Source organism: Carlito syrichta, unplaced genomic scaffold (genome assembly GCF_000164805.1).
Source record: "Carlito syrichta isolate Samal-C Ts95f unplaced genomic scaffold, Tarsius_syrichta-2.0.1 Scaffold316255, whole genome shotgun sequence".
NCBI classification, from domain to species: Eukaryota; Metazoa; Chordata; class Mammalia; order Primates; family Tarsiidae; genus Carlito; species Carlito syrichta.
The window spans coordinates 289,929-304,888 of record NW_007260351.1 but is presented as its reverse complement, the minus strand read 5'-3'; the positions used below and the strand labels follow the sequence as shown (position 1 = coordinate 304,888).

Sequence of the window (14,960 nt, the reverse complement as noted above, 5' to 3'; positions counted from 1 at the left end):
GGAGAAGAAAATGTTTTGGGAACTTCATAAAAATAATTTAGATACTAAACATTTTGATAATCAAGTGTTGAGGATTATTGAAGAAAAAGAATGATCAGTGCTTTGCTCTTGGATTTTTTGAAAATTTTTGTCAACATTTTTTGAAAATGTTTGGAACATTACATTTTGGTGAAGGTAAAGAAGAATCAAGAGAAAAAACTTCAAACAAAGACCAAAAATAAATGAATCATTCTGTTAAAAAAACAAATGAAGCCGGGCTCGGTGTAATCCTGTGCCTTTGGGAGGCTGAGGTGAGTGGATTGCCTGAGCCCACGGGTTCGAGACCCGCCTGGGCAGGCGAGATCTCATCTCTACAAAAAAATAAAAAAATTAACCGGGCGTGGTAGCGCGCACCTGTAATTCTGGCTACTTGGAAGACTGAGGCGGAAGGATCGCTGGAGCCCAGCAGGTCAAGGCTGCGTTGGTTGGGAGCGGCCACTGCACTCCAGTCTGGGCGACAGAGCGAGACTCCAACTCAAAACAAACAAACAAACAAACAAACAAACATAAAACAAATGATTCCATAACTTGTTATGTTATATTAAAAAAAAGACAGTTTATCTCTATTCTCTAATCCTTGCTAGATTTCATCTTTTTGTAATCAGGAAAGTACATGTTAATCTATATGAACATTTAAAACCCACTTTGGTGTACATTTTCATAAGTGATCACTGCAATACCTAGATATAAGATGCCATGCAAAATGTTTCCAGTTGGACTGTATCTTCATGTGGGGAAGAAGTAAACTATTTTAGCATTGACTTGCCATAATCAATGCTTACCTTTCATTAAATATGGTGCTCAAGAAGGGGAAAACTATATGTTTTCTCACAGAATTGCTAGTACTTTTATGGAATATGGATTCAGGATTGGTTGACTGTATTTTATATTTCCCTTATTCCTCCCTCCCTCCCTCTGTACCTCCCTCCCTCCCCTCTTACCTTGTTTGAGAGTTCTCTCACATTCAGCTTTTTGTATTGTCACAAAAGGATTTTTTTAAATAGTTACAAACAATAGTTTTATAGTGCGAGCATTTCAAATTCTCATAATTTGGTTCTCTCTGGTTTTGACCGAAGTCCATCACTATGATCCTTATGCATCTCAGATGTTTTAGGCAGAATAGAATTAGAATGAGTTTCTGAAAAAAAGAAATTCTAAATGAATTTCACTGCATCAAATAAGTGCAATTCTCATGTTAGTTGGCATCAACTATTTGGTGTAATCAAGTAGAAAAAGATTAATTACTTGAAAAGTAGAGTTCTTTTATAAAGCAGTGAGAAAGTTGTCTTTCCTAGCATTATTCTTGAATTATCTTTAGATAAACAGCATTATTCCAAAACAGAGTAAGGGTCATGCACAAAAATATCCTAACTTGAAAAGTCTTGAGATATATATCCTTGGAGCTAAAGAAGCATGGTGACATCTGCCTGTGATTATCATTAGATGGATAAATCTGATTCTAGGGTAGTACTTAAAATATTTCAACACATGCAGTGATATTTTGTTCTGGGAACTTGGCACATAGTGGTTATTTGTAGTATTATGGATGTCTGACTGGTCACCTTTTAAGTAAACTACTGAAAAAAGGCATTCATGGAAAAATTGAAATTCTTCATGGTTCATTCAAGTCATTTTTATCTTAGAAAAATGCAAAATAAACTATTTGAGTAAAGATTACTCTTGGTTGTGCAGTTGTTCAAATTAACTTTACAGAAACTCTGGGTTAATTGCTAAAAATGTCTGGTTTGTTCAGTGATTAACATTGTGTTTCTGTTGACATTGTTAAACACTGAAGAGAATAAGAAAACCGAGTTTCCAAGTGTTTGCTAAGAAAAGATAATTGGGTGATACTAATATAGATAAAAGCATGAGCTGTGAATGCATTTCACCGCAGCCTTGGGCTCCTCACCTCCTGGAATCACCGCACTCTGTAGCTACAATCATTTTTACTCTGTGAGTTGTTTTCCTCCATTTTGCAGATTGTTTTAAATTTTACCACGATGGACCTCTACAAGAGCAGCTTGTGCTGGTATGACTATATTGAAGTAAGAGATGGGTACTGGAGAAAGTCACCTCTCCTTGGTAAGAGATTCTGTATCTCCTGTGGGGTTATGCATACGTTCTGCCCTGTTCTAAGACACTGCTTCTTCCAAGAATCTACTTAGAGTTAAAAATGTGTGTGACCAATGTTATTTTCATTTTGATTATACTCTTCAACTACACCAAAAATACTCAAAGACAGATAGATTGATAAACAGACTGACTGGTTAATTGACTTCAGCTAACTGAAATTATGAGGTGAATACTTGGACCTGAAAACATAATGACCAATAATAACTTTCTCAAGTGTTAGGCTTATCTGCTTATTATGTCTACTCCTCACAATGTTTCTGTACTTTCAATTAAAGAATCATAGTCTTGATTTTAAAAGCAAATAAATTGCATGTATGTATGTTTTTTTGTTGTGTCTAAGGCATTAGAGTGTGATTGGTGAGGTCTGTGTTTGACAGCTGGCTTCTTATGCCAGGCGTATTAGCTTTTACTGTAGGCTACATAGCTTTGCTTCTCAGAGAGATTTTTCTGACTGAGAAGAGGCATTTGTGTTTGTGTCATAAGTCGTGGCTCAGATTTGGTGACCATGAAAGTCTGCTGTTGACGTTTAACCACAGATTACAATATTAACTTGCATGAGGGTTTACTGTGGCTCTCTATTCTACTTAGAGATGAGACCTGCTGTGAGCATGTCAGCAGCTACTCTGTGCTGATCTTTTTCTGAGATTGTGACTTTTTTTTAGTTTCAGAAGTAACTTTGCTCAGTCGTGTTGATGGACTGTTTGGCTCTCTTTTCTTAACATTTAAAACCTGCTGAATTGTATTAAAAGTGACAGCAGCCTTAGTAAATCAAAAATATCTATAGACATGTTTTAAAATAAGGAAAAATAAAGAATGAAACTAATGTGACAAATCAGGCTGAGGAAAACATTGTCTTCCACATTTAGTTTTTTAGCCTAGATAAAGCAACCTGTTACATATAGACATGCAGTCTACAGAAAGCATTTTTTAAAACTCATGCTGGAAAATCAAATCTAACAATGAATGCTTAAGAAACACTTTCTCTTAACGCACCATCAGCCGACATGCCCACCAGAGTGACACCGTGTGATCACATTTTTACATGAAAAGCTTTTCCCATTATTACTCATAAGACCTTGTTCTGAAAAGTGTAGCCCTAAGACTGAAAGCATCAGACTCTCCTGGGAAGTTATTAGAATTGTAGAAACTCAGTTTCCACTTCATACCCTCTGAATTGGAGACTGGATTTTAATGGTTTCCTGGAAATTCAGAGGCACACCACAGCTTAAGAATCTCTGCTCTGTGCTGCATGACTCTAAGTTACTTTCCAGTTAGGAAAAGATATATTTTCCCAGTTAGTTTTTGGTATGAATTTGCTTTATGCAAGTTGGCCACCATTTTCATACACCGAAACTGTGCGTGCCATTGCCCCCAGGGCCCATAGAAATGGATAACAGTGGAATGTTTGTAGGATTAGCTCATGTGCTTTGTCATGTTTAACCATGTTGTCATCATGTGAAAGATTAGCACATAGAGGCATACACACCATAAGCAACAGACACTTGTGGAAGGTTGTGACATAACTGCTTCACTACCCTGCTAGTGACCACATTGATGATTTGAAACCAGCTTTTCAGGATGACTTGTACCTTTTACTGTTCCCCATAGAGTAATATTCCCCATCTTAATGCGTTCTGTGACTGTTTACAAACATATGTTTGAGCTAATCATCTTACTTCTGCATATGGTAATGATACTAACACAGGACAGTTAATCTGAGGCTGATGGCCAAATCTTTTATAAATAGATATGAAGAGATTCTTGTATTTGCCTACCGTTGTTAAGCAAACATTCAGCTCTAGTCACTTGGGTTAGGAATATGATCCAAATCCATGCTTATATAGATTGCTTGTAGCTAGCGTGAAAAGCAATTAGAGCATAGAGTCACATTTGGGGATCTCTCTTTATTCTTCCTTTCTTTTAGGTAGATTCTGTGGGGACAGAGTGCCTGATGTCCTCATCTCTACAGACAGCAGAATGTGGATTGAGTTTCGTAGTAGCAGTAACTGGGTAGGAAAAGGCTTCGCAGCTGTCTATGAAGGCAAGTCACATTGGATTTCAGAAAGTAGTTATCTTTGTTCTTTTAACAGAAATGTCCTTTTTTTTCAATTTTTTTTTTGAGTTGGAGTCTCACTCTATTGCTCAGACTGGAGTGCCGTGGCCGCTCCCAGCCACCGCAGCCTCCATCTGCTGGGCTCCGGCGGTCCTTCTACTCAGCCTTCCAAGTAGCTGGAACTACAGGTGCGTGCTACCACACCCTGCTCATTTTTAATTTATTGTAGAGATGAGGTCTTGCCAAGTTGCCCAGGTGGGTCTCAAACCCGCGGGCTCAGGCAATCCACTCACCTCGGCCTCCCAAAGCGCGGGATTACAGGCTGAGCCACTGAGCCTGGCTTTTTTCAATTTTATTACAATGATATTGTAATTGTATTTTAAAACTGTGAAATTGTCTAAACCTATATTATAATATTCATAGGATGGTTTGAGTAAAAATACTTAGTAAGTGTAAATTGCATAACAACCTATGTTCTGGCATCAGTGATGCGGTAACATCTAAAGGGGCTCAGGATGCGTGGGGAAAAAACAAATGGCACAAGAATTCTTAACCTTTCATTGTTCACTTTGTGATAGTGTTAAAATTTTATGAGCCTGGTGGTGATGTGCATCTTAAATCCCAGTTACTTGGGAAACTGAGGTAGGAGGATCACTTGTGCCCAGGGGGTCAAGTCCAGATTGGGAATGATAAGCAAAATAAAATGTTATGAAAAAATTATAATTTTCTTTGTACTGATTTTGTGTCTGTTTGGTCCTTGTACTTCTGAAATACTCTATTATAGGAAACTGCACAGAAAGTCATTGTGCACGCTCTTGGAAAGTGCTTTGTCTAAACAAGAGAGTCAGCATTCAAGGAAGAAGCTATTAAATGCTTTGTTCTGTGCTTCTCTAAAACAATAAACTGCCTGGTGCTTCCTGGCTTTAAAACCAGCTCCTTTCTTGCCTGGCTGAGGGTAGAGGAGACCCTTTCTACTACAGGAGTTTAGATAATTTCAAAGACAGAAGATTTCTGCTTCCCTTAAACTTTTAAGTAAACAGACACATTTTGTTTTAAAGATTGACTGCATGACAGTGAAGGGATTATTTAGAGGGAGGCACAGATGCTGAGCATGCGACTAGCTCACTGCCAGAGACCCAGTGAATTCTGCTTAGGGCGATGCTCTCTTCTGATGAGCTGTTTTACTTGCCATCTCAAGACCAAGTGAAGCAATTCAGGGAATCACCAAACAAACTCACAGATAATAAGTTTACAAAATCATGGAAGGGTTTTAAAAGTTAAAAAAAAAAACCCAACTTTGTTAAGGTGTGATTTAAAACTATATTTTCATTATTATCTAATATTTGCAGTTAGCTGACTAGGTTTTTTTATTTGTTTGTTTTGTGCTACCTAAATATGTACAACAGTGCAACCAACCAACTTTGAATTGTATAAGCTGTTCTTTATGTATGTACTCAGCTACAGGAACTGAACTTAAATTTTACCTTAGAAGAAAATGAAAATAAAATGGCATGTCTAGGCTAATTCATATGTTTATTTTTGCTTTCTTCAGCCATCTGTGGAGGTGAGATACGTAAAAATGAAGGACAGATTCAGTCTCCTAATTACCCTGATGACTACCGCCCCATGAAAGAATGTGTGTGGAAGATAACGGTGTCGGAGGGCTACCACGTCGGACTGACCTTTCAGGCCTGTGAGGTAACGCCTTCTCAGGGCTCTTCCTGGGGCATCTTCTCCATAAATGACAGTGACATTTAAAAGAATCCTCGTTAAACCAACAAAGAAACAGAGTCAGCCCTTTAATCAGCAGAGAAGCAAAGGATCACCTATAAAATGTAACATCAAGAGCAAAAGATTTTTATTTTTTCTTTCCTTTTTTGCAGGCATTTTCAAGAAGATTAAAGTGAGTTTACATTATCTGTGCTATTTGAATTAGAATGTTTGAAGTACTGACAATAGTTTGTTTTGACAAATGCACAGGCTTGTTTCACAAGACTGCTTGGAGGGTCCATTAAGTAATAGAACTTTTATTTCCTTTCTAAATTAAACTAAAAGGTTAAAACGTAGGCCATCTTTTATGGTAAGGGAACAATTCATTTTTCACCTTTTTACCATTGCATGGATAATTGTTTATATCAAAAACAGGGATCTAAGTGTTCTTAGGAGCTTTCAACTTCCTAAAAAATATTGGTCAGCGAAATCAGCAGTGTTGCTGTGCTATTTGATGAGAGGCCTGAATCAACCAAGGGCCAGCCGGACTTTTGGATCAGAGTGCAGGTCTGAAGCTGTCAAGTTAGCTTATGTGTCGTTTTTGTGAGATAAGAGGAGTGGAGTTAGGGACTAGAGGCCAAGACATGGGAAAATTTGTCAGGAACTCCAGAGTATGTTTAAATCAAAGAGTCGGTTTAGAGAGCCAGAGGTGAGGTGGGAGGGACTACTGAGAGTGTGGTGATAGGCCGGCAAGGGTTAGAAATGTAAATCCGTGACTGGAGCTTGTGTCTTCCTGAGTAGGATTGACTCACTATCTAAGCGATCAGGTTGAACCTGCTGCGAGGGCAGTGACCATGGTGGAGTCTCTGCATCCACAGCAGGAGCAAACTGATGGTCTCAGGCATTGCCAGTAACCTGGAGAACTTTACAGCCTCCCCTCAGACCTGGGGACTCCATTTATACAGCAGTTGTCTCTGTCCCCTTGCACATACCATTTAGCTTCCCAGAAATAGTTCTTATTTTTATGAAACACACACACAAACATACACACACACACGGGACCCAAAATAAACCGGAATTATTTTTTGGAGAGTGGACCCCTTGTAGTACAGGCTTGCCCTGCTAGATAAGTGTTCTAGGAATCTATCAGCACCAGTGTACCAGCTTGCATTGTTGTGAGGGGCTGCATTCTGTTTCAGTGAATTTTTTTGGAGATTCTTTCAACGCATTTGCCCATTTCATGGTGGGTGATTTACAAGCACACCTGCCTACACTGCACTGAGTGTTCAGCAGTTTTTGACCAAAAACAGCATGATCCCTATGCCCCACTCTCCCTATTCACGCCATCTCTTCCCAGGTTACTTTTTGTTTGTTTGTTTCCCTGGATGAGAAAGTCCTCAAAGGGAAACATTTTGCCAATGTTGGAAGAGGTGAACAAAAAATAGCAGAAGCACTAAGACACCAAAATTGACAAGTTCAAAAACTGTTTTGAGCAGTGGAAAAATCATCTCAATAGGTGTATTGCATCAAACAAAAAGTACTTTGAAGGTAACTGAAGGTTAAACATGCAAGAATAAATACAATTTTTTTATAAATAAATTTTGGGGTTTTTTGCCCCGCCCCTTGTATTCTGCTTTGATCACGATGTTGTCCATTTATGCTCTGATTTTTGTATTTTTAGAAACCTTGGTTCTGAATTTATTTAATTTACAGTTGAACTTTGTTGTTCTGTGGACCAATAACATTGCAAATACGGTTCAAATAGATCCATTTATTGTTAACAGTGACTAAAATTGGTTGGAAAAACTTCACTCATAATATAGACTAAACATCTGACTCATAGAATAATTATCTGTCCAATGGCTATTCTACCTGTGTTTTGTGATATTTCAAGAATTAAGAGATTAATTGCCTTTAGTATGTAATTCAGTGTTTTGTGGACTTCCTCAGAATTCTGGTACAGAAGTTATACCAGCAAATACTTTCTTTCCACGAATCTAAAAACTGAGGTACATGAAATTGCTGACTTAGTTGGCTTGCAGTTTTATTTTTTTTGATGTATCGATATAGTAATAGTGTTATTCTTCAAAAATAGGATAGTTTAAGCACAAATAGAATTTGCATCTCAGGCACTTAGAACCATGCCTGGCACATAGCACTCACTTAATAAATACTTGGCAATTGAGTGAATGTTTTGGAATGGGGAAAATCATGTCATGGTACAACTGGCAGTACATTTTATTTATTATCTCTATTTTCCTGTCCCTTCTTTATTTCCCTTTATTTCCTTATGTATCTGCTCCTTTATTTACATGCTGGGCATATTTTGATATCTGTGGGTTTCTTGGCATTAAATGGCCAAACACAAACTCTTAATTACTTTGTCTCACTCACTAGACGCACTCTTCAATTTATTTCAGCATTGTTTCAGTGCTTTCTGCCACCATCTACCCCAGGAACACTCCAATTCTGCTTTTTTCTGTGAAACCCTGCAGCCCATCCATCAGCATGCTTCCAGTTGCTTTGTCTTTGAAATCTGCCCATGCACAAGGGCTGCACACTGCACTGCTCCCAGCACTGCCACTTCGCTGGAACTCTTGGTGAGAGTCTCAGGTCACTAATTCTGCCCTATAAGGCAGCTGGCGTGGTGCACTCACGGTATATGTTAGGTCGTGACACTGCTCTGCTCACAACTTTCCAAGGGGTTCCATCACATTAAAATAGACTCAGTGATGTGGACAGAGGTATGCGGAGATCTGACCCCAGTCTCCTTGCCCCTCCCATTTCAGTTCCTCTGTCCATCTCTCTCTTCCTCAGAAACATGAAGGGCACCTCCCATGTCCAAGTATTTGCCTTGATGCTCCTCAGCTTCGTGATGTTGGCTTTTCTTTCTCTCTTACTTCATTTGCACCTCTGCTTAATTATCACCTACTAAAAAAGTCCTTCCTGACAGCAATATTTACAATATTTTCTTACTTACAACGATCTTATTTTAGTCACTGCCTTATTTTAGTTTTTGTCCTTACAGTTACTGGAGTTTACTCTATGAATCTCGTTTGTTGACATGTCTCTCTCACCAAAATATGAATAGCGAGGCATTGGGACCTTACCTATGCTGCTGATTACTATACCTCCAGGACCAGTGTCTGAAAGGCTAATATTTGATAATGGCAGAGATGAATGGGAGGGTGTATAATATGTTAGTATGTGATGGTCACTAAATGAAATTAATATATCCTTTCTTTATTAAAGGCATGTAAGTTTCCACGTAGAGGGAAACAATCCTGGACAAGTAAGAAAGATTTAGATGATGGAGGGCCTGATATGTTGCATGGCTGGATCTAGTGATCCTGGATTCCAAGAAATTCACAAGTGCCAAGAATTTACAGGTGTCTGAATATAAGACCCAAAACTTCTAAATAAGGCAACTGAGCTTATGACCTTAACCTAGGATCACAGAAGTGAGAGGCTAAACTAGCACCAGAATACAAGTACACTTGATTCTGGTTTTATTTGCAAATTTTTCTACTTACTAAAATGTTTGTAAGCCTAAGATCAATGCTTGTGATGCTTTCTGGGTCACTTTCAGACATGTTCGGAGCAGTATTTTAGGTCATCTGATGTGCACATCACCAGCTGTGATGTGCATTACTGAGAAGGTCGGTGTGTTCGAGAAGCTTAAGTTCAGGCATTATGAATGTCATAGTGCTGTCGGGTGTTAGTTCAGTGTCAATGAAAATGAACAGTGTGTATCAATGTGTCTTTAAACAGAAACGCATGTAAACAAGATTATGTACTGATTGACTGACAAACTGTTGTGACTAAATCTCACAGTAGCCTTAACCCTGGGAACAATGAATCAGGATTTGCTGATTCGGTATTCTCAGCAACTTTATACACTGCAACTACTATGAATATCAAGAATCAGTTGCATAGTAGTTTTTATAATTTAGCCATGTATCTGTATATATCCATTTATTTTTGTTTACATAGTATGTTTTCAATATGCAGATTATATAGTTTATGTTGAAAACATAATTTTTTAAAAAGTCCTTATAAATTCCCAATGTTCTGTGATTTTGTATGACAAAGCACAGTTTTTATTCACTGATTCCAGTTTGCCTTTTTTTCAAAACTGTTTCTATTTTGGTTTTTATTCTCTGTTACCTTATTTCTCTTCAGTTAAAAGAGTTACTAAGATAAACTTGTCCATCAATCTGTTGAAATCTACAGTAAAGAATTTACTAGTTGTCCACCATTCTTGCCTTTATGTGAATTAATGTCATGACTGTACCTTTCCCTGTTACACTTGGATTTTAATGTAAGGGCAGAAAGTCTGAGTAAGTGCCTTTATTAATGCATTTTGGGCATCTTTGAGCAGAAAGAGCAATCGAATCCTGATTCATCCGTGATTATATCATTTGGGAAGTGCTATCCTCTGAATGTTTGTGTTCTTTCAAAATCTATATGTTGAAATCCTATTCCCTAAAATGATGGTATTAGGAGGCGGGGACTTTGGGAAGTAATTAAATAATAAGGATGGAGCCCTTATGAATGGGCTTAGTTCTCTTGTAAAAGAGGCCTAGGAGCTTCTATTATGTGAGGGCACAGTAAGAAGGCACCATCTATGAATAGGGCCTTCACCAGACTCTGTATCTGCCAGGCAGGGCCTTGAACTTGGTCTTCCCAACCTTTAGAATTGTGAGAAATAAATTTCTGTTGTTTATAAGCTACCCAGTGTGTGACATTTTCTTATAGCATCCAGAAAGTACCAAGACAGGAAGCATTTTCTTCTTTGGCAGTCCCAGATACATTGTTTCTTAAGACCAATGTAACCAATTTATCTAAGTGAGTTTGTAGATGAAGATAGATTACCTCTGAAATTAGTTTGGAAAGCCTGTTCCCCTATTTAGCAGCATCATAGTAAAGAAGCTTCTAGTACTACTGCAGAAATACAGAAGATAAAAAGTTTGGGAGACTTGAAATGTTTATTATAGTAACAACTTCAAAAAATGTCCGTAAAGCAGAAAAGACATGAAATAAACCTGGAGCTAACTTTTGTTTAAACTGAAATCCCCACACACATTAATTCAAGTGGGATTAAGTTTGGGGCACTTGTCAACATTACTACACATTTTGATTTGGTGATGCTTTCCTTATGAATACCAAAAGTGATTAATAGCCTTAATCATCACTATTGTAGGCTGCAACATTCTAAACTATGTACATACATTTTTATCTTGGTACTTGGTAGATTGCCTGTCTAAAGGTAATCCTTTAAATCCTTTAAATATTTTTTATTAATTTATGATAAGTAGGCTAGTCTTTGTGAATGAACTAGGAAGCCAAGATAAGGAGGTTTTAATTAGTTAACGATTTTCTGCTTGCCGTGTACTATTTTGGAGAGCTCAGCTAAGCATATATATTGGTCATGACTAAAACAGAAGCGTTAAGTCGTTTATGAATTATGATTCAGGCTGTAATTGTATCAGGAAGATTAGCACTTGCTGGTTTAAATTAACTTGCCCAAGGTCACACAATTGGCAGCACTGTGATGGAACCAAAGCCATGGTCTATTCATGTGTGTCGCTGGGTCTTGGTAGCAAAGAGAAGTATCAGTATTCTGTCATGGCATCTAATTAGCTAGTAACTATCGTCATTTGTACATTTGTGGTGTTTAATCATTATATATTAGCCATTCAGAGCCATGTCTGTTTGTTTACCATGTTTACATACTGTCAAGTGCATATTATCTGGCTATGGCTAGTTTTCAATACAATTTTTAAATTCATGAGTAAAGAAAAATACCTACATCATTGTCATGAAGAAACAAAAAGTGGCAGCATTTAAGTAAATGATTCACATGAAAATAAACCTAAGCAAAAACCATTCAGTTGTCTGTTTGTTTGTTTGTTTGTTTTGAGTTGGAGTTTCACTATTGTCACCCAGGCTGGAGTGCAGCGGCATGCTCATGGCCCCCATAGCCTCGACCTGCTGGGCTTAGGCGATCCTTCTGCCTCATCCTTCCTAGTAGCTGGAACTACAGATGCACACCACCATGCCAGCTAGTTTTTTTGTGTGTGTGTGTGATTTATTGTAGAGTCAAGATCTCACCAAGTTGCCTAGGCTGATCTGGAACCCCCAGGCACAGTCAGTCCTCTTTCTTCTGCCTCCCAAAGTGCTGGGATTATAGGCTGAGCCATCGCTTCCAGCCCCATGCAATTGTTTTTAACATGTTTGAGAATATTTTTTCTCCCCATTTTTGAACTGTAATTATCTATGTATTACTATTAATTTAATATTAATTATTGTTAATAACAATTATTAATAATGTATTAAATAATTAAATGTGTTACATTACTGAAACTATTATCTAGAGATTTCAGAGCTTTAAGAGCTTTTTGTAAATAACTAGGTATTGTTTGTGCATATTTGTTAATAATACATATTTGTGCAATGTGTTAAATTCATTTAGAAATTTGGTTATAAATGAAGGCAGGCATGTGAATGGGCCCTATGCCTGGGCCTGGCCTCTTCCTCCAGGCTGGCCTTTCTTTCTGCAGTGCTAGAACTCACTGCTGCACTGACCACAGAGCTCTGTACAGGGTGGCAGTTGTAGATGAGTGTTCAACCACTTTTGTTTAAATTTAATTTATTTTAGTTCCTACAAAATAGAACTCACTCTCTGTTTCCACAGCTCTTCTCCACCCTGCCATTAAAGATATGAGCCCTCACTTAGTAATGAAGTGTAATAAGAATCCCCTTTGGGTAGTCTTTGTGCTTATTCTTCCTTCTTTGTTTATTTGGATCTATTTCCAATATCATTTAAATATCCGTTTACTAAAAAATGTTCAGAACTTACTAGCACTTTCACTGTGTTCTCTGTGCATGTATTAGTTCTGTTTACATTGTGATAAACTTGCCACATTCATATATAGTTTACGCTCTGATTACCTTAAGGTCTGTAATAAATCAGCATCATCATTATCAAAACATATTTGTACTGTGTGTAATTGTGCATGGCATTGAGTTCAGCTCCCAGCTCTTTGAACTGTATCCATGCTTTAACTCCAGAAGAAACCTTTCTTTCTTTTTCTTTCTTTCTTTCTTTCTTTCTTTCTTTCTTTCTTTCTTTCTTTCTTTCTTTCTTTCTTTCTTTCTTTCTTTTCTTTCTTTCTCTTTCTTTCTTTTTCTTTCTCTTTCTTTCTTTCTTTCTCTTTCTTTCTTTCCTTCCTTCCTTCCTTCCTTCCTTCCTTCCTTCCTTCCTTCCTTCCTTCCTTCCTTCCTTCCTTCTTTCTCTCTCTCTTTCTTTCTCTCTCTCTCTTTTCCCCCTCCCCTCCGCTCTCCTCCCCCTTCCTCCCTTCCTCATATCTCCCTTCCTTTCTTTCTACCTTCCTTCCTTTCTTTTTTTTTTTTTAAATAAGTCATTGACTTTGGTGCTCCTTCTCTCATGGAGTTTATAGTTCCTGGCATAGTATCCATTGACTTGATTCACTACTTAGCTTCAACTTTATACATTTCTCTCCAGTCCATATGTTAACTGATGAAGTGATTTGATATACTTGGAAGAAATATTGCACAAATGACACAAATAAAATAACTCAAACTTTCACTCATGCTTGCTGTTATTACTCCTGTGTAGATACAGTAGATGAAGTATAATATAATTAACTCTGTCAGAGCAGATTCAGCCTGCGGGCATCACACTTAGGATTAAACTAGACAAATGTGTAAACAAAGACCACTCAGTTCATTGCTAAGATATCCAGGATTGTTGATACAAAGGGACAGTGTATTTCTGAGTATCATAAATTCATGTAGGATTTATGAGGCACATATTATTTCTTAGGGAACTGAACAGCTAACATTTACTATGTGAGAATAGTTACCCCAGTACCATATACATATTTAATATATGGATAATATGGAATGCATAAATAGGTACTAGTTAAATTCATCCTAAACTTGCCATTTTTACCCATGAAATATTTGTACTTTGTGTATCACATATAATGTAGTTAAGCCTCCTAATTTTACTAAGTAACCAGTGAATATACTGTAAAGTAAAATTTAAAGTGACCTATTGTATATCTGTTAAAAGAACACAGTGAGTTTTATGGACTGAGCAACATAAGTTATCCTATTTCTCTTTGATCATTGAAAAAATTCTAAAGTTTTGGTTTTATTTTTGTTAGTGCTTCTCTTGCTTTCTTCTTTATTAGTACCATAATTTTTAAAAGTAACAACCTACTTAAAATATTAATTAAATAACTCTTTGTAATTAACCTTTTTAATTTTCATTCTAGCATGGCCTCTAATATGAAGTAACATAATTTTATTTATTAATGGGCCTTCTATTGCAAGGAATTTCCTCACTGTGTGTTCTCAGTTCTTGCTCTCTTCTGTCTCATTCTTTATTCCCCTCTACCAGTATGATTCATGAATCAGGGTGGTTCATTCTATGCTCTGCTAATCAGGAGGGGTTGGTCTGCAAAAGCTCTGCATCATTTTCCCTTCAACTTGTTGCTTATTCTCTTATCAAGCCCCACAACTTGAGTGTGTGAGATGATATTTTATATGCCCCCTAAAGAACAGTCTGTGGCCATCTGGAAATGCTCAGATATCTGCAGAAAGCTCTGAATGCTCTGATATCTACAGAGAACTCTGGTATTGAAGGTATTATTAAAGACTGAGACAAGAGGATACACACACACATGTAGTTTGGTCATATGTGTATACACACACACACACACACACACACACACACACACACGTAGTTCGCCAGGTTGGTGTTCTCATCCTTGGTGACTAACTGGTGACAATTGAGCTACAGTCTCAAAAATGTGCTCTTAAAATCAGATGTTCTTTATATAAACATTTTTTTCATCTATTCCCATAATTTCATGGTTTATTAGCACCTACCTCATGGTATAATTTAAAATTGCAGCCTTCACTGCTGCACCCCCATGTCTCACACTTACCTTCCTTCACTTTACATTTCTTCATAGAACACATTACTTTCTAA

At 37.4% G+C, this 14,960-nt stretch overlaps 1 protein-coding gene across 1 annotated transcript in view; it reads left to right on the top strand.

Annotated features, from left to right (window-relative positions):
* The window catches only part of TLL1 (tolloid like 1), a 147,954-nt gene that overhangs the window by 76,577 nt on the left and 56,417 nt on the right, over nt 1-14,960 (top strand). The window contains exons 10-12 of the mRNA XM_021706969.1: nt 2,019-2,121; nt 4,097-4,213; nt 5,778-5,923. Of these exons, the coding sequence (XP_021562644.1) occupies nt 2,019-2,121; nt 4,097-4,213; nt 5,778-5,923 (366 nt within the window). The remainder of the gene's footprint in view (nt 1-2,018; nt 2,122-4,096; nt 4,214-5,777; nt 5,924-14,960) is intronic.